At 36.0% G+C, this 20,969-nt stretch overlaps 2 protein-coding genes across 2 annotated transcripts; one reads left to right on the top strand and one right to left on the bottom strand.

Moving 5' to 3' along the window:
• Positions 1 to 832: 832 nt before the first annotated feature.
• Positions 833 to 1,462, top strand: LOC107800498 (uncharacterized). Its single transcript, XM_016623681.2, has one exon. The coding sequence runs from the start codon at positions 833 to 835 to the stop codon at positions 1,460 to 1,462; it is 630 nt and encodes a 209-aa protein (XP_016479167.1).
• A 706-nt stretch (positions 1,463 to 2,168) lies between these two features.
• LOC107800497 (mitochondrial arginine transporter BAC2) lies at positions 2,169 to 5,935 on the bottom strand. The gene is made up of 2 exons (XM_016623680.2): positions 5,039 to 5,935; positions 2,169 to 3,444 (listed from the first exon to the last, which is right to left on the bottom strand). Exons 1-2 carry the CDS (start codon positions 5,273 to 5,275, stop codon positions 2,734 to 2,736), a joined length of 948 nt encoding a protein of 315 aa, XP_016479166.1. The 5' UTR covers positions 5,276 to 5,935; the 3' UTR covers positions 2,169 to 2,733.
• Positions 5,936 to 20,969: the final 15,034 nt, after the last annotated feature.

Genomic DNA, 20,969 nt, shown 5'->3' on the forward strand with positions numbered 1-20,969 from the left:
TAACTGTAGAAAAAAGGCTTCATTCCCCAGATATACTGAAACGAGCTTAAGTTCCTCACCCATTTCGATCAGTTTTGGCCCCTTATCTTTTCCAACCAACACTATTTCCAATGTTTTATAGTTTTGGCCCCAAAAAACCAGCTCTCCACTTGAAGGCACTTGACACAATTGATACAAACAGTAATTCGTACTCGATTAAAGGCAAATTCTGGCCTTGCTTCAATTATTACTTGGGGTCCCAGTGGTCTAAAACTGCATGAGTATAATTTAGGTGCTGCTTAATTATATGTACTAATCACTTTAAGCATCTACCAACTCACTGCTAAACTTTCCCTTTTTCTTCATAATGAATGCTGCGACACTTTAAACAGCATGACAGTCAAAAGAGTGATCAAGGAAATAGAAAAGATATACTAATAGGAAGAGGCCTTAAGAGATTAGGGTTTGAATTCCAGCAGACAAAAAAATCACTAGGTGATTTCTTATAATTAATCTGGTTAAATCTTAGTGCCCAGAGTTACTCGATATCTTTACTGGTAAGGTAGCACGTACCTAAGTAGACAAGTTGAATTGTGCAATCTGGCTCCGACACCACCATGATAAAACAGAAAGATATATTGGGAAGCACAACTAAAGCAAGGAAGTCAAGAAGAAAAAGAGCAGAATGTCCCTTAGAATTTCATTTTGGCTTTTCGTCTTGTTATGATAAGAAACTCGAGCCCACCTGTCCCCATCTCTTTCATTAGTACATGTTAAAAACCATTTAGGCATCTAAAATTTAAGGAGGAATACAAGTTGTATTATCACTAGCTAAGAAGATAGTGAAAGCCACATGGGGGAGTTGTACAGCAAGACAGTAAAGCCACAAATGCAACTTAAGAAATCCTTCCATAAGACCAAGAACCTCTTCCTGAAAACTCTACATAATCTCAAGTCATTTCTCTTTAAAGGTCAACATAAGTTGCCTAAAGTTTGTCACTTCAATCCCTTCTTCTCTGGCAGCAATCGAATTCCAAACAGCATAATTCAAGAGTTGGATGATTTCTACAGAGACTTCTCTCAACAGTGGGAACATGGTGACCAAAATGAGGTTCTAGAGAGAAACAGCATTTGTGAAGAATCAGTAGAGAACAGTATGGAAAACCAAGAAAGAATGAGAAAAGAAGAGAAGAGAAGAGCAACATTCAATGAAGAAAAAATAGGAGATGCATTCTTTAAAAACACAAGTAAAGGTCAGATTTTAGCACAGAAGATGAAGGAATTAGATTTGATGGATGAGGAAGACTTGAATCAAATGCTGGACATACAAGAAGTGCTACACTATTACTCTCACCTAAACTGTCCATTTTACCTTGATATTGTTGACAGTTTTTTCATGGACATGTATAATGAGTTCTCACTTCCACAGCCATTCATCAATATCAACAGTTCAATGCGAAGTCTTGGTCCTATTGAGCCCTAGAAATTACTGGATTTTTCGTCGACTGTGTGTCTCTTTGTACGCCAGTGCAATTTTCCAAGCTAGCCAACTTCTTCATTGTCTGTTCAATTCCCATGGATTCCTATATTGAATAATTTCAGAAAATCCTTGGATCTATATTTGTTGAGCAAGTTTCTTTAAGTGAGTTATGTGACATTAGGAGTACAATTCATTATTTATATTTTGGATGGAATTTGCTCTATTAAGTGTAATGTAGCAGAGTGATTATTGATTGTACTATATTCCGTGAAGAGAATAGGAACACATTTCTGTCCTTGAAGCTGTTCTACCTCATTTCTCTGCCATAAAAAAGAATCCTCTCTCCAATTTTCATTCTACCATTCTAATGCATGACATTATATGTTTTGCTATAGATAAAGTAACCACCTGATATGATTTTAAATGAAGAAACATGGTCAGTAAGGATTCATATAGCCGATTGTTTGAGACTGAGACATATTGTTGTTCACCGAAAAAGTAAACCAACAAGGTGGATATTAAGCATATGATATGGCAAAAGAAAAAAAAAACATAGAGGACCTTGAAGCCTCATTACATCCAAGTTGGTTCTGTAATAAATCTTCTTAATCATGATGTTCACTATCATTCTCTAAACTGATCAACATGCATTCCTTTTAACTTCCTGAGAAGCCCAAGCTATAAACCATTTGGGACTGAGGCTTTGTCATGGGTAAAGAAAGTAGATATAGCTGATCAGATTCAATGTTTACCTTTTTCTAGCCAGTATACATAGCTTAACATTGACTATACACAATTATACATATATGATACATAAATTATACATATATTATACACCCGCTAGCTATTTTCAGTTTAAGAGATTAGGTGGGCTGCTATTTGGGTTAATTCTTCAAGTAGGGGAAACCATAAGTAACCAAATCCAATTTCAATTCCATTTAGGCTATAAACCATATAATTGCTACAATGAATAGAATGGCACAAGTAGACACATTGTCAAAGGTGCCAAGAATCATACTTGCTTTATGTGTTTGTTTCTTTGTAACAAACTGTCAACTGAAGATCTACTTCTGCTTTGAATGGATTAGATCCAAAGTCCCTCTAATAGAAACTGAAGCATGCTTAAACGTTTCATCTTGCTTTCGTCGCACATCCAGTAGCTCTTTCTTTAATGCTGTCTTTTTGAGCAAGATGCACTTTTAACCTGTTTTCATCTATTAAGTACCAGATCGAATAAACTAATGAGGTGATACACCTCAATGACTAGTTCTGTATCAGAATGTATTTTCAGTCTCAATGTTTGCGTGATTATTGTTGTTGTTGCTGAAAAAGAACCTCAAGGCAGTTTCATAGGCAGTGAATATAGCCCCATTCACTACAAATGCTCGGGCAACAGCAGTTCCCAAACCTCGCCATAGCACGCTGTACCCCTCTTGTTTCACACTTCGCCTGAAGCAATCAACAATGCCAGAATATCTTGAGGGTGTAGATTGTGACTGAGCTTGCAATCTGGTTTTAATAACATCAACAGGATAGCAACTTATCCAACTAGCAACACCTGCTAGACCACCTGCTATAAGCATTGTTCTAAAACTCTCTTGACCATTCTTACGACATCCTGGATGAAGTTGCTCTCTCACATACTCGTACGTCCAAAAGTATAAGCCATGAGCTGGTGCATCTCTGAGTACTGTAATTGTTAATCCGCGGTAAATTCCTTTCCAACCTTCTTGTTTGAATATGCTTCTTGCAACATCTGTTGGACCCTTATAACTAGTTATTTGATTTTTGTTATCAGGGCTATTTCTCCTTTGCAACTGAAGTCGAATTTTCACCAATTCGACAGGAGTGAGCATTAGGCTTTGTATTGCTCCTGTTCCAAATCCACCTAAGGCTACTCCTTTATAGGAGGGTGGGTCACTGGCTGGAACATTCCTGTCAAATGCTCGCGATAGCACTGCATAAATCTGAAATACCATGGCATTCTGCACTAGCAAGGAAACTAATTTACATAATTGTAGAAATCAAGATGTAACTTCTATTCATGAAATATTTAGACAACGATTAAGAATAACTTAGGAAGATCAAATTTTTAAACAATAACCACTCTATGTCCTCTAGATAATGGACTCGCTAAGAAGTGAATAAAAAATGGTAGCGCGCCTTCACTGACTAGAGAGTGGATGATATAGGAAAGATGCTATTGAAAAATGTGTCAACGGCTGTATATTTTAGAATTCTAAAGTTCAATACTTATCATGTTGATCCTTGATCTTACTCAATAATACGTCTTAATCTTAATACACGCCTGAACTCTATCCTTTTCCCTCCAAAATAACAATTACTAGCTCCCTTTTTTCTTCCCCAAATGGATAAGAAGCATGAACGGATAATGAGTTGATGACTAAGACTCCACCAAATCCACACGTGAAAGTCAACAAACAATTGATGAAACATTAACAAATCGTAGTAGGAACGAGAGTTTATTCTTAAATTTAGCAAAATAATGGGGAAGAGGGAACTCCTGGTCTCTAAATTCTGAGATTTAATAGTGACCATTAGTTATCACTAAAGTTGACATGTGAACTAAGGAAAGTCTAATGTGCCAATAAATGTCTTAGTTACTATTATTGTTTTTTTAGAAGTTTATAGCTTGTTTTTCAGCTTTTTTTAAAAAGTGTTTTTCAAAAAAATAATTTTGACGAAAGATAGTTTGTGTTTTGTTAATCAATTTGAAAAGTGTTTTTGAGCGGCAATTCTTATTTGACCAAAACTTTAAAAAAATGCTTTTAAGGGAATATATTTTTCTCAAAAATATTTGTCAAAAATTATTTATTTTCAGCTTATCAAAAACGGATTCTGCTTGTACTTAAAATTATTTTTTCCCCGTCTAAAATATTGACCGAAACTTTGGGAAAAAGTACTTTTAACAAAAAAAATAACTTTTGTCAAAAAAGAAGCTCCAGTTAATCAGACTATTAGAGTCTGTTTGGATGGACTTAAAAAAGTGATTTTTCAATAGAAATAGCTTTAAAGCCAAAAATAATAAGTTGTGTTGCTTGTTTTACGTTGTTTTAAACTTAATTTAAGCACTTTTTAACTCTGCCAAATATTAAAAAAGCTAAAAATAACTTGAAAGTTGATTTAACCAACTTAAAAGCCCATCCAAACACCCCTAGTTTAGTTTTAGTTCCGTGAACGCAACAGCTCCATTTGAGGGCCCTAAAGTCTCTGTCTCTTTGTTTGGTAGGTAAAAAATAGAGTACGCATCCACCACGTAATATCCATGTCAATCCTTAACGACGTATTGCTTTTAGTGATAGTGACAGAATTTTACCAAAAAAAAAGCTCGACTCCGTAACTTGGGCCGGTGACAGGACTAACTAGGAAGTAGGAAGAGAGACCTAAAAAAGTGGGATTAACCGATCACTAACAACGCCTCAATCTCAAAGACGAAGCAACAATATTCATTCCGCTCTATATATCGACTCATTTGCTAATAAATAAAGTTTAACATGATTGTGTGCGTTTATAGAAGGAAAAAAAGAAAGGGAAAGAAGAAGAAGAAGAAGAAATGACCTGAAAGGTGACAGAAGCGAGAGGAGCAGCCATGCCTCTGTAGAGAGACAAGGGACCTTCAGTAACGGCGACATGGCGGAGGATTCTGAAAGCAGAACCTTTTTGTGTAGAATTCTGTTGACGGACTCTGACAGTGTCAAGGGGATATCCAGATACGATACCAGCTATTCCTCCAAATCCACCAGCCACAAATTCTTTGCCCCAACTGCTTGCTAGAAACTCTGGCCAGAAATCCATGTCTTCATTAATTAATTCCCCAACTCTAAATCTTATACTATTACACTTCTTATCTTAGTTAGATCTGTCTCTTTCCTCTTCTGCCCAAGCCTGTCATATGAAAGTGGTTTCTAACAGCAATCCACTAGTAGTAATTTTGCCCAACTCTATTAAAGCTACAGAATACAGACTCACCTGCTTAAATATCTCTCTCCTTTTTGTATTTTCTTTGCTGATAAGCAAAAGGTGATGTAAATTTTGATAGTGGCTGTGATTGTAAATTATTTTGAAAATGTAGTTCGAAGTCATGAAATAAATAGCTTATGCAACTACTCTCTCCCTCCATTTCAATTTACTTGGAACTAGTTAATTGGGCACGATTTAATAAACTTTTTTAAAACTTGTGATGCAAAAATAAAGTCTTAGTGCAATTTTAAATCATCTAATAACGTATAAAATGAGAATTTTAAAATTATATTATTTTTAAATATAGACAAATGATATATTCGTAGGACAAACAAAAAAAGATATGTGAGAAAAAGTAAATACTTAAGAATTTGATAAATATTGAATTGGTCCTGATAATATGCAATAACTTTCACGGATATAATAACAACAATAGCTAAGTAAAATTTTATTAATGGAATTTGGGAAGAATAGTGTAGAATCTGTTTCCGAAATGAGCCGAGTGTCTGTTTCACGGATCTTATAATGAATTTGATATTGGGACTCGTTTCTGTTTCTACTTAAACACCTTTTTGTTTTGTTTGTTACTGTAAATGAGTAGATGAGTTGTGCACGGCCTTGAATTTTGAAAATCAGACACTGCAAACTGATTTTATTTTCTGCCACCGAGAGAAACGGCCAACCACCTCTTTCTCGTGGAGCCCATAGAAATGCCACGTGGGCCAATAAGAATTTAGAAGTAACAATCAGGGGGTGGTCCGGTCTAGTGGGGCTGCAAAGGTATACAGAACGTGTGTCAGCCCAGCTTTTTCAAGCCCATAAAGCCCAAATTACGTTTCCCAGTAAACCTTGTTGTGCGTAATGACGTTAGCCATCAATTTCCACTACCTTTTTTTTGTAGTAGTAGTACGAATACTAAATTTGGATTCATGCAAATTAATTCCCACTTTCCACAGATAATGGGGGCTACTACTTCTGTCCGTAGCGTATTAGTTGGATTCCAAAAGTTGGATTGCGATTGCTGTCGCAGGATATACAAATTCTACACATTACTCCTAGCTCCTTCTCTTAAAAGAAAATATATAATAAGAATATGAATTATGATGTAAACTAAGAGTCCATCAAATTGTATAGAAAATTTTATTTTCTATCAATTCCCACAAAAAAAATATACAACGGTAAGTAAATAACACAATAATTTTTTACGTGGAAAACTCTCAGTCCATGAGATTAAAAACCACGGCCTACACTCGTAGGAATTCAATTTCACTAACCAAGCAACTTTAGATTACAAACTATTGTAACCTAGGAATTAAACTCTTAATCCCTCACCTACTTGCAATAAGTATATTGCAAGCCTCTTTGTAATAACTCTATTACAAAGCTCACACTTTGACTAACTCTAGTCAAGCACAAACACGTGGTTTATGATTTACAAAGGTATCATACGAGATGCTTCTAACTAAGTTGAGTAGGAGTTACAGGTGAATAACATTAACAAAGATACAACAATACTAAGGACTAGGGGTGGGCATAAAATTCGAAAAATCGAATTTCGAACCGGACCGAATTAATTCGATATTTCGATTTCGGTTTTTTCGGTATTTCGGTTCAATTCGGTACTAAATTTTTAGTATTTCGGTATAACGGTACGGTCCTCGGTAATAGGATCTTGACAATTCGGTATACCGAAATACCGAATTTTTAAAGATCATGTAGGACCTATACACTGCACAGCCCAAGTGCCCGACCCAATATTTTAATTCTCTAGGAGCCCAACCCAAAAAGACTACCCAGGCCCCAGTTAGGCAGTTACCCTAGTTTCATACTTTCAGTCTTTCACTCTCACTTGGAATTGGTAATTAGAAACCTAAGAGATCGGCTGACCGGCCACGGCTGTGACCTGTGAGAGAACTCTGAGAAGTGAGAATTGAGAAACAATCTTCAATCTTCAACTCTTCAAGACTTCAACAGGTTCATAACTTTTACCCACATGTTGAAACAATCTCTTGAGAGAGAAACTTTTACCCACATGTTTTCTGCTTATTCTCAGTTCATCCATTTCAAGATTTATTCTCCTTGTTTGAATTTCATTAGCACTAGTTTGAAAAGTTTGTTAAATTATGTAACGGGTGTTTCATTTTATATGACACTGTCTCATTCATACATTGTTCAGAAAAAAATAAATTTTTTTAATTTAGAAAAAAAATTAATTCTGCTGCTACTATTAATTCAAAAATTGATTTTGTTCTCATTCTGTTGTTACTGTTAATTCTGCTACTGCTACTGTTAATGTTGCTACTGTTAATTCTGCTACTGTTAATGCTGCTATTGTTGCATATATTTTCTGCCAAAAGATTACATTATACTTGGCCATTTTCAGAGAAAAAATTTGCAGCATGTTAATGCTGCTACTGTCGCATGTTTGTTGAATAGTGGATTAAGGCATTAAGCCACAAGAATGTGAGTTGGCTCCAAATGCCATCATTAGAAAATGCATCATGTCTATTTACTTCTTTCTGAAGAAATGGCTGTTCAATTTCATTGTATTTCTTGGATGAACAGTTAGACAGTGCATTGAAACATAGGAGAATTGTCACTCGTTAGTGTTGCTTATTTAGCGAATATTAAACCAAAACCGTACCGAACCAAAATAATAAATACCGAACCGTACCGAAATATTTTGGTACGGTATTTGATATACACAATTAATAATCTGAATACCGAAATACCGAACCGAAATACCGAATGCCCACCCCTACTAAGGACAGACGATGGTCTTTTTTCTGTTGTTGCTTTGTTCAAGCCTTGGAGTGAATGAAGGCGGTTGCGCACTTGAGAGTAAATTATGTTTTAGGGTTTGCAAGTGTATGTAATCTCTTGCCTCATTTTAGTAATATATAAGTAAGGTCACTAGGATGATGCAAGCAATTCCGGTACACATCATACTTCATTAGTGAATGTTGCACTGTTGCGTCTGCAGTGCCGCAGCTTTAACAACTGTAAAGAGTTGACTTGTACGTGACCGGAGGAACCGATAGCCATCGATTCCTTCTGTTGTTCCCTTAACTGATTTCATTGGAACTTGTGCCAGACATATGACTTGTTGTTCTTAGCATAGAGAGGCTTTGTATTAGGTTCCCTATCTAGTTCTTATATAAAGTTTGTTAAATCATCAAAACACAAAGGCACATAACTTATCAATTTTTCCCTTTTGATGATGACAAACTTAGAATTGAAGTTTCCCCTGAGGACCAGATCTCCATATTGTTCCCCTTGCAGATTAGCCATTTTCCACCTAAGAACACGTGTCACGACCCAAAATCACGGGACCGGCACCGGGCACACTACCCGACCCGAGCGAACCAAACCATGTGATGTACCCAAATCATATGCATGAAAACCAATTTAACTGCGGAAGCTCCTTGAATATCATATATATTTTCAAGTAAATTAATAAAGTATTTTCCAATTCAAAATCACACATGACGCCTTTCATGATAATAACAATGAGACTAAGTAAAATAAATATACTTTCATGTATGTCGTGTACAAACCCCGTTACTACAACCTTTCACAACTATCTATGGAGCCTCTATACAGAAGAATAGAATTAAACACTTGGGTTAATACCCGACTAGCGTAAATTAAGAAAACAACATTATAGCTACCACGAAATAGGAGTGGTGCCTCACCATATACCTCAGGAATAGAGTCATCCTAGCCCTGACCGTATGTCACGTATCATACCTCATCCTGAAAAATATAAAGTAAGTGGAACCCTGGAGGGGAGCCCCTAAGGGCTGAGTACACCACACCGGTACTCAATAAGTATCATAGACTATTTCTAACTTAAGTTCTTGGGACAAACTTTATAAAAATAATGCATCAGTATTTGATATAAAACGATAAGAAATTTTATCAATTCATGATCCTTGTCATTTTAAATAAAAGCCAAGTAAAATATAAACCACAATATAAACTTTAAAAACATTTATATCAACCCAAATTTTTGGATAAAATCATACAAATTCATTCCATTTGCTTTAAGTCATTGAAATCACTTTCGGCTCCTTAGGCCTAAACATAAGAAAATTACCCTTACCTTTCACTGGGAGTACTATACCATCATCGACATAAGAAGGTCAACTAGGTTATGTACCTAGCGGCAAGTATCATATACCCTACTTGCTCAGGTCATCTCATCGTAGTGCCGCACGAATCGACTCAGCCATGCTAATAATAACACAAAATAGTACCCCCTCGAGGGAGAACACTATGTCGTAGTCTATACCACAACGTGTCCATCTACGCCTACACCGAAACGTGTAGTTTCATGACGACGAATAAAATATATCCGAAGTCAATCTCGGTTAATACAAGTCACTCCCAAAATATTTGATACTTCAAAAATAGATTCATAGCATAGTAGCCTCAAATGATATATTTTTATCAAATCATAGCATTAAATAAAAAAATCTAAACCATTTAAACAAAAATTAAATAAACAACCTTTTACATGTTAAAACCTTTAGCAGTTTAACATCAGTCTTTAAAAGACACCACAAGTGCTATTCTGCTTATCAATTTCCAAAAGGAATACTTTCCATAAAAACTTATCTTTAGCACTCAAATATGTATACTTACTAGCATATTCAACTCCACTCTTATCAATTAATACCCATTTGAAGTCATCAATGATACTATATTAATTCTCCAATACCGCCAAATTACTACTCATCGTCTTCATTAACCAACATTTCTAAAATATTCAATTTGGTGATTAAGTAGTTGAACACTTTCAATTTAGCTAGAAAATGATTTTATACGTTCATCGCATCCTTTAATTTTATTTCTAAGAACCCCCTTCATCTTCCCCATTTTCTTAAAAACACTATTCATGCCATGAATTAGGGTTGGTGAATTCAATTATCCAACCATAACAACTTGAAACAAATATTATAACTACTCTCACCGACTCATAAGAAATGAGTTTGAAGCATTAGGATTACCTTCTTGAAGTTTTTCCTCAAAAATCCAATGTTTGAAAAATTTGGTGTTCTTGAACAACTTGAAAGATTTTTAGGGATTTCAAAGATTGAATGATATTAATACTAGTGTTAATAGGATGTTATTAACTAAAAATATCCATAAAAACTCACCTTGCATTCTTAAGTAGTCCCAAAGGTCGAATCCACCATTAAAGCACCAAATCCTAGCTCCAAAATACCCTCTCACCCGACCTTCTACTTATAGGCCCAAATTTCCGAGTTTCGGATGCGGCCCCGGATGCTTCGCATCCCCACTTCACTCCTCTTCGAAGCCCGGACGCGGACCAGGACACTATGACAATACTTCACTACCAGCCTTTGGTAATTTAATCATAACTTCTTGTAGGAGTGTCCAAATAACGAATGGTTTGAAGAGATAGAAACTAGACTCGACCATATTTCATTTGATAGGTTGTCCATCACATAACTCCTTATATATATGTATATATGCTCGTCCAAAGTTAGGTCTTGTGCGTACTCATTTTGAACTTTAGTATATCATATAATTTCCAACTTGACTTAGACTTAAGGCTCTCCTTAGACCCCACATCACTTATAATATACCTAGTACACTTATTATCATATCCAATTAATATCCATCATATTAATAGTCCTCGTCTGCATATCAAATAATATAATTAGCATACATCAACTTTCTTAATAGCGTTTAAGTATTTTGAAAATTTTTCGGGGTGTTATATTCTCCCCCACTTAAGAATATTCGTCCTCGAATATTTTACAAGTCACTTCTAAGCATAGAGTTACCATCCTTTTACCTCCAATCATTATACATAGGCACTTATGACTACACGAGTCTTATACTTCTTTTCAAAATCTTAACTTACTTATGGGCCTCAAAATTTTGCTATCTTTACAAATTCTTTAAAATTTCGACAGAGTTTCCCCTATAACTAGTACTATCCAAAAACATAAACCTGTCCAGAACAAGCCCCCACACGGGCACCAATAACAATATCACTCAACAACTAATAATACACAATATAATGTACCATATTGACCCCACTCGGCTGTACATATACCATAAGTGCATCAAATGTAAATCTTTAAAACTTTTAATTAATAATATATATGAATACCATTCAATATAAATAATAGATACTATACATATCTTCCAAATCACTTTTATACATGCCTGCATTTTCTTTAGTTATGCATACGTCAAGTTGTACCTAAAAAGTATCTTCAAATAAACCAAAAATCTCTGTGTGATTAGACTTCCTTGATAAATTTTATTTTGAGATAAAGAATAATTGATTTTCATGCTCCCTTAATTTCTTAGCTTGCTCAAGGCAATATCTCATAGTTTATTAGATCGAAGTTATATTGCCTACTTGGTATCTGCAAAACTTGTTCATTCCGACTCGTAGCCTTGGATTTTTTTTTTATCATAAACAATACTTTCAAATAAATCTGTTGCCTTTCACGATTCTTGTTTCCATAAATGATTTTTTTCCACTTAGGACTCTTGATGTCCTATAATTATTAAAATTATTCTGGAATGTTCTTCTGTTCCTTCCAAAGACTAATAAGATATTTGTCCTAGATTCATCCATCATATAAAGTACCCCCACTTTCACTCGTGACTTTGGAGTTCCCGAAGATCCCAACTTGATAACTATTATTGCTTACAAGTTTGCTCTATGGAAAAAAAAATATTCATCCCAGTTTCATCCATTTTACGATACTGCTTTGCCATCCATTCTCGAATACTGAGGTTCAAGTTTCCATTTCTTAACTTTAACCAACTCCTTAACTCTATTGAGTTCCTTGTGATAGTTCTCTAACAAAAATTTAAGATTTTATCTACTTATGGGTGCACCATAGGTATACTACCATATCTCGTAAGCTTCCAACACTCGCGTATCAATGCTATCACGATGACACTTATACCTTTTAAGATTAGTGCCATTTCTTAAACACATGCTTTTTACTGGCATACTTTGTTTTTGGTATACAAGAGTCATTTCTCATTTAAGAATAAGCATTTCATTATCCATTTCTATTTTATTCCGTGCAAAGTATGACATATTAAAAGGACTCCCTTATTCCATATAATTTTACGTATAATTCAAAGTACTCCCTCGTTCCTGCCAACACTTGAATTTAATTCAAATCACACATGCCTCTAAGTTGTAAGAATACATTTGAGGTTCCCATTAAATATGTAAATATCAGACATATATTTTTAATATCCTTGATGCAAAATATCCTGACTGTTGCTTGTAATGAGTGTTTAATTCTCTACAAATACTTTATGATATTTTTACCCATTTTATCACGAAGTTACCGAAAATTTCCTCTTCATCTTGACTCGTGAATAAGAAATCTTATTTCCAAAACCATCACCTTTAAGGTGAACTTCTCCTGTCCCGATGCTCCCCCACTTAAGAGTAAACCCAATTCAAACTCTTACCTGTCATTCGAAGTCTTTATTAAACTGTCATCTCATAGAAAAATTACCGTTGACCATCTACATGACCACCCACTACTATAGGCTCCTTATTCCCCAACTAGAAATTTTTAGTTTACCGTTTCAGTCTTTCGTCACACCTTGAATTTTTATTTCTTCATTACACTGATATGCTCGATATTTTGATAATATGATAGATTGGTTATACTTATAGGAACTTTCTTTGTTCATTTTCGTATCCAAGTATCACGTCGCTACTAGCTGCAACATATATTGATAAGGGCCATTATTTCCCGTCCTTACGACATTATTATAGTTAGCACTTCACTCTTTCATGTTCACTCTACCGTTGAAATTTCTTCTAACATTTCACCCTTCAATCCATGCTCTAATACAGTTCTAGCAAGTACGACTACCTTGCACCTCTCATCTCATGCTTAAATAAGTTGAACGAGTGTGACTCCCTTAGGCTAAATCCACATATCATTGTATAACTTTTTACAGCATATACCATCTTCACAATGCTAAATGTAAGAAATACGCAATGTATCTTTATGCTACCATCATATTCTCAAGCCACATATATATATGAGATTCCGCAGTATATATCTTTGAAATTATATTTCTTGCTCTTAAATCCTTTCATGAAACTTTATTTTGATGGTATCCCACAGAGTATGCTAATACTTATGATAAAGATGTCATGCATGTAGGGTCTTATTTCCTCATGTCTTCATCATAATGCGAACTCTTTTGGCCATAGCTAATACCACATATTTACATCAACATGTTTCATATAAAAAATATATACTTGCATATCTTCCCATTCTTCATGGTATCACTGACCTCGTCCATACATCATTTTAGGAATTTGTGACACGGTATCATGTAGTCTTAGAATTCTTGTAACTTCTTAATTTCCAAATTTGTACCATAACTGTTTTCAATTTTGTTTTTGAGCCTTACGCCGTACACATTATATGTATAACTTTCCAACAACTTTAACTTAGCCCACGAGCCATTTCAATATTTATTCTTCTTAAATCATAAGGATCCGCTCACTCACAAGTTGACTGCTCTTTCAATATTGGGCACATATAGAGTTGCTTTGAGATCATTTTTGAAAATTCTCAATTTTTTATCATTTTAACAGAATAAAATAAGACATACCTCGACTAGAAAAAACTCAAGAGTATGATTCCATGTCATTTTTTCCCTTCTCTAACAACCTATATTGCTTCTTATAACCTCCGAGATTATGCCTTTTGTGCATCTCATGCCTTAATATTTTCACCCTTACCCATTTAAGTTCACATACTTTATCCTCGCATACCTTGGTATGCATAATTAGAGATTGACTTTTATTTGTATCACATTCATCATCTGGAGGGACTCAAGGTTGTCATGCCCATCTTTTACATATGGCATACTTCGTCTATCCTCAACTCGTACTTACACGTGGCACTTAGTTTCTCGTGTGTCACTTCTATTACATACGACACAATCATGACAATAACCTACCATGCTCAGGGGAAACCTGATGTCTAGTATAATTAAGGATCATCTCTCTCGTCTTGTAACATTCCCTTTTTTGGATGATCAAGAAAGTCCTTTTCTTTTGGTAAGGTGTCTTTGGTCATTATTGACACTGTCTTAACTATGCCATACTTCTTATGAGTCATACTATGTTTACCACAAACTTGAATGATTCACATTCACTTATCAATTAGAGCCATATCACCTCTCCATATCTTTTCATGATAATTTAAGATGCAACATCTTCATTTACAATATTGTTTTTGTACCTTTGCTAAACTCGTTAATGGTGATTATCATAGTAAACAGTCGCTCCAACATCTTGACCAACAATCTTGAACTGAAATCTAGGGTCTAACATAGGTGCCCTTATTCACATCCTTTAGTAAAATTCTTTATAAGTCATGACACCATCTTGACAATATTAGCTGACATCATCACCTTATTTACTTTCATGATTTCTTAGTATTCGACTGATAATTCTATTCATCAAAGTCATATGTGTTGACTGTATCAGTCCCAATCTATTCTTAACCCATCTTTCCATTTTGAACAAAGCTGACACTTTCTGGCTATTAGCCCAAACATCTTGTATTATAACTCGAACCTTGAACTTTATTCTCGTCACTTCTATATCTTCCACGATAGGAAATCAATACGATCGAGAATACGTACTCTTACTTCAGGCACAAACGCACGATCTAGAGTAAGATGAAAATGAAACTTCCTAATTGTCATTGTAGCCTCCCTGATATAAGTGTGGCCGGTAATACACTGACAAGAGAAACTCTACTTGACACGGCTTTATAGACTTCCTAGGACTCGACTTAGAACCTAATGCTCTGATACCAAGTTTGTCACGACCCAAAATCACGTGACCGGTACCCGACACACTATTCGACCCGAGCGAACCAAACCATGTGATGCACCCAAATCATATGCATGAAAAATAATTTAACTGCGGAAGCTCCTTGAATATCATATACATTTTCAAGTTAAATGATAAAGTATTTTCCAATTCAAAATCACACATGACGCCTTTCATGATAATAACAATGAGACTAAGTAAAATAAATATACTTTCATGTATGTCGTGTACAATCACGTTACTACAACCTTTCACAACTATCTATGGAACCTCTTTACCAAAGAATATAATTAAACACATGGGTTAATACCCTACTAGTGTAAATTAATAAAACAACATGATAACTACCACGAAATAGGAGTGGTGCCTCACCATATACCTTAGGAAGAGAGTCATCCCAGCCCCGACGGCATGCCACGTACCATACCTCATCTTGAAATAAATAAAGTAAGCGGGACCCTGGAGGGGGGACCCTAAGGGCTGAGTACACCACATCGGTACTCAATAGGTGTCATAGTCTCTCTCTAACTTAAGTTCTTGGGACAAACTTTATAAAAATAATGCATCGGTATTTGATATAAAACAATAAGAAATTTTATCAATTCATGATCCTTGTCATTTTAAATAAAAGCCAAGTGAAATATAACCCACAATATAAACTTTTAAACATTTATATCAACCCAAGATTTTGGATAAAATCATACAAATTCATTCCATTTGCTTTAAGTCATTGAAATCACTTTCGGTTCCTTAGGCCTAAACATAAGAAATTCATTCTTACTTTTCAAAGAGAGTACTATACCATCACCTACATAAGAAGGTCAACTAGGTTATGTACCTAGCGGCAAGTATCATATACCCTACTTGCTCAGGCGTCTCATCACAGTGCCTTACGAATCGACTCAGCCATGCTAATAATAACATAAAATAGTACCCTCTCGAGGGAGCACTCTGCCGTAGTCTATACCACAAAGTGGCCATCTACGCCTACACCTGCACGTATAGTTTCATGACGATAAACACAATATATCCGAAGTCAATCTCGGTGAACACAAGTCACTCCCAAAATATTTGATACTTCAAAAATAGATTCATAACATAGTAGCCTCAAATAATCTATTTTTATCAAATCATAGGATTAAATAAAAAAAATCTAAACCATTTGAAAAAAAATTAAATAAATAACCTTTTACATGTTAAAGTCTTTAGCAATTTAACATTAATCTTTAAAAGACACCACAAGTGCTATTCTGCTCATCAATTTCCAAAAGGAATACTTTCCATAAAAACTTATCTTTAGCACTCAAATATGTATACTTACTAGCATATTCAACTCCACTCTTATCAATTAATACCCATTTGAAGTCATCAATGATACTACATTAATTCTCCAATACTGCCAAATTACTGCTCATTGTCTTCATTACCCAACATTTCCAAAATATTCAATTTGGTGATTACGTAGTTGAACACTTTCAATTTAGCTAGAAAATGATTCCATAGGTTCATCGCATCCTTTAATTTCATTTCTAAGAACACTCTTCATCTTCTCCATTTTCTCAAAAAACACTATTCATGCCATGAACTAGGGTTTGTGAATTCAATTATCCAACCATAACAATTTGAAACAAATATTATAACTACTCTCACCGACTCATAAGAAATGAGTTTGAAGCATTAGGATTACCTTCTTGAAGTTTTTCCTCAAAAATCCAATATTTGAAAAATTTGGTGTTCTTGAACAACTTGAAAGATTTCTAGGGATTTCAAAGATTTAATGATATTAATACTAGTGTTAATAGGATGTTATTTACTTAAAATATCCATAAAAACTCACCTTGTATTCTTAAGTTGTCTCAAAGGTCGAATCCACCATGAAAGCACCAAATCCTGGCTCTAAAATACCTTATCACCCGACCTTGTACTTATAGGCCCAAATTTCTAGGTTTCGGATGTGGCTCTAGATTCTTCGTATCCCCACTTCACTCCTCTTCGAAGCCCGAACGCGGACCTGGACTCTATGACAATACTTCACTGCAGCCTTTGGTAATTTGATCATACCTTCTTGTAGGAGTGTCCAAATGACGAATGGTTTGAAGCGTTAAGAAACTAGACTCGAAGATCTTTCATTTGATAGGCTGTCCATCGCATAAATCTTTATATATATTTAGATATACTTGTCCAAAGTTAGGTCTTCTGCGTACTCATTTGGAACTTTAGTCTATCATGTAATTTCCAACTTGACTTAGACTTAGGGCTCTCCTTAGACCCCACATCACTTATAATATACCTCTTACACTTATTATCATATCTAATTAATATCCATCATATTAATAGTCCTTGTCTGCACATAAAATAATGTAATTAGCGCACATCAACTTTTTTAATAGGGCTTAAGTACTTCAAAATTTTTCCGTGGTACTACAACATGTTTCTCCCCTTTAATTTTTCTTCCCCCTTTTGGCATCATAAAAAGAATTTTTCAAGTAAAAGCAAAATGAAGTCCAACAAAGTTAACTCATGCCACTTGTGTGCACATAACATAGTTATAAACAAAACACAAAAGCATAACATGCATATAGAAAGGACTAAGATGCTCATTAATTTTTAAGGGAAAAAAACACAAGCAGTAGTACCATTCTTACAAAAACATCCAAAGAATAAACATACTAAATACCACTATCATAGGGGCAACATATCAAAACAGGACACTGGTACTAACAGAAGGACTGATAAACTGGATACTTGATAAGGGGACAATTTAGGGGGCACTGGAAGAGGGAGGGAAGGATGAAGGGGCAAGGGCTTTGAGAAGAACATCCACTCGAGCATTTGCAGACCACTTCTCATTGAACAACTCCTCTTTCAGGTTCTCAACTTGTTTCCTCGGCTCTGCATTTTCAGCCGTCAAGCGGGCAACCTCTGCACCTTGAGCACTACTAGAACCAGGTTCCTCTCTGGCTTGACTGAGCTGTCCCTCAAGAATGACATTCCTAGCCTTCAGCCTTCTTATCTCCTCATTAGCAGCAGTTTGAGCACCAATCAGCTGAGAAATTGTAGAACTGTTGTCAACTCCCTCTTCTTGTCAATACACTTGCATTCCTCCAAGATAGTCATTGAGAAAATTTGCTTACGAGTTCCCACAACCTCTCTCCCCTAGGGAACTTTGAAATGTTCAAAAACTTTGGTGAGCAGGAACCCATTTGGCAATCCATGGTTCGTATCCTTGAAGTTTGCCACCTTTTTCATGTGTTCAATTAGGATTCTAGGGCAGGTTGATAGTAGTGTATCCGTCCAATGCCTCCAGGAGAACCAGGTCTGCAATTGATGCAATAGAATGTCTTTCATCTCGAGCGAGTAGGACCTTGTTTACCATCTCAAATATGAGCTGGTATTCTGGAAGCAAGGCCTTCTTTTGTACCCGTTCCCCTTGCTGAATATCATGAGGCTTTAGAATAACCTTCCTAAAACTTAAGGAACATGTCCCTTCAACATACGAGAGCCCCTCAGTAGGTACATCAAGAATGCTCTCCAGTACAGCTTCATGCATCACAAAATCCACCCCATTGACTTTCAAGCAGATATTGTCATCCTCCACAGTAAACAGATTAGCGTAGAAACAGCGAACTTCCTCTTCATTGACCTTTGGACTCGGAATGGTAAAGAAATGAGTCCACTTTTGAAAATCGCAAATTTCAACTAGCTGTCTCATTCCTGACTTGTCAAAAATGTCAGCATCAAACACTCTACCCCACAACACTTTTTGCTTCTTCAACTTTTCTTTCCTTTCAACTTCAGACACTTCCAGTCTGGCTCTTTTTGAGGAACCAGGTCCCTCACTATCACTTGGATTTCTCTTGTAAGATTTATTCTTCTCAACACCTTTCTCCTTCCTAGCAGGCTTAGCTTTCACACCAGACTCCTTCTTCTCCACACTCTTCTCTCCACCAATTTCAACACCCTTCACATATGATACTTTCTTGGATTTCACAAGCACAAACTTCTTAGAGGATTTACGAACAAGGGAAGCAGGTTTCTCATTCACCTCTTTGTCCTCAACGTCCACAACTTTGGTCAGAGGAAGATCCTCCCTATTCACTAATTTACCCGCCTTCACCAATCTTTTTATCTTCTTATTCTCCTTATTCTTCTTTAGAGCATTTTCAATGACATCTTTCTTCTACTGCCTAGTAGTGGGTCATTTAAGAACATGCTCTTTAGAGGTTGTCCTACCACTTCTAGCATCGATAAACTGGGCTACATGCACATCGTCATAATCCTTACTCATTTCCATCATCTTCTTCTTCAGACATAGACTTCATCTCAGGAATCACAAAATCTAAAGAACTGCATCAAGGTGAGGGGAAGGAAGAGGGTCAGTACGGTCCAGGGTCGTTCTAATAGAGCATGGAGTTTCATCCCAAGTAGGAGCAGAGTTCTCCTCTTGGGAAGAGGGAGCAGGTCCCTCTGTTGTCTCCCCTGTAGTACTGACTGGTACCAAGTCACCTTCATTCACGAGGTCCCTATTTCCATCCCCATTCTCTTTTTCTTCCTACTGATCCCCAACACTCATATCACCAGGCACAGACTCCTCAACCATACTCCCTTCAGCAGCAATAAGTAACATGTTTTCTATGGCTTCTTTCTCACCCAAATCCTCTAACAATGCAGAATTAGTAGAAGCTAGAAAGGCATTACCTGATAGTGATAGGATGTTTAGATCAAAATTTTGAGCAGAGGGGGTGTCAGATGCACCGATGCTTCACCAAGACAAGTAACATCTGCTTGGTCTACATTTGCTTCCTCAGCTCGCTGAATCAAGACCTCGGTTCCTTCTTACCCTTCTACCAGTACTTATACTTCCATGTTTTCTGCTGTAGCAGAGGGAGAGGTTGAAGCGACAAACTTCTTATGAGTTTGATTTTTCCGGCTACGATGGGAACCCGAACTTGATGGATTAGGGGAGGAAATAGTGGGTGGTGGTTAGTTGGAGATGGGGGTTTCAACAAGTGAAGGTTGAGGCTTTGATTTGGACTGCTGTACTTTGTGAGACGAAGAGACAGTAGGGATGTCAATGGTGGCTTTAGGAGACTCTAATTTTTTAGAAGACATGGTGAATTTTTTAGAGTGAAGACACGAAAGAGAGGGTTTTATGAGAGAAGATGAGAGTTTTTTGGTTTTGATGTAGACATTTATGAGAGAGACATGTCTTTTGAGGTTATTTAGAGGTAAGTAGGTAGTCGTGTAAGTTTGTAACAGGTGTGACGTTTGGGTTTAAAAGGTGTGGGAAAAGGGCAGACACATTTAGTGATGTGGCACATTAGCAGTTCACAATGTGTATGAGTTTAAGAGGAACTACTAACCTGAGTCAAGGGAACCAGGTTCCCTGACTGATTTTGCAAATATGAGCATCATCCTTCAACCAAATTACAATGTCATTAGCTGCTTGTTTGTACTGTAATTGCCATGCGTGTTTACCTATAACAGTATAGAATTGAGTTAGAAGTTGTCAGAAAACACTTTTTAGCAGTTCACCTTACCATTCCTTCATAGCCAGTCATTGAGAGACTAGGTTCTCAGTTCAATTTGATCAATCACAGCTCTAGTCGATTCTTTTCAAAATGCTCTCTGCTCAATGCTTTG

Source organism: Nicotiana tabacum, chromosome 22, assembly GCF_000715075.1.
Source record: "Nicotiana tabacum cultivar K326 chromosome 22, ASM71507v2, whole genome shotgun sequence".
Lineage (NCBI taxonomy): Eukaryota > Viridiplantae > Streptophyta > Magnoliopsida > Solanales > Solanaceae > Nicotiana > Nicotiana tabacum.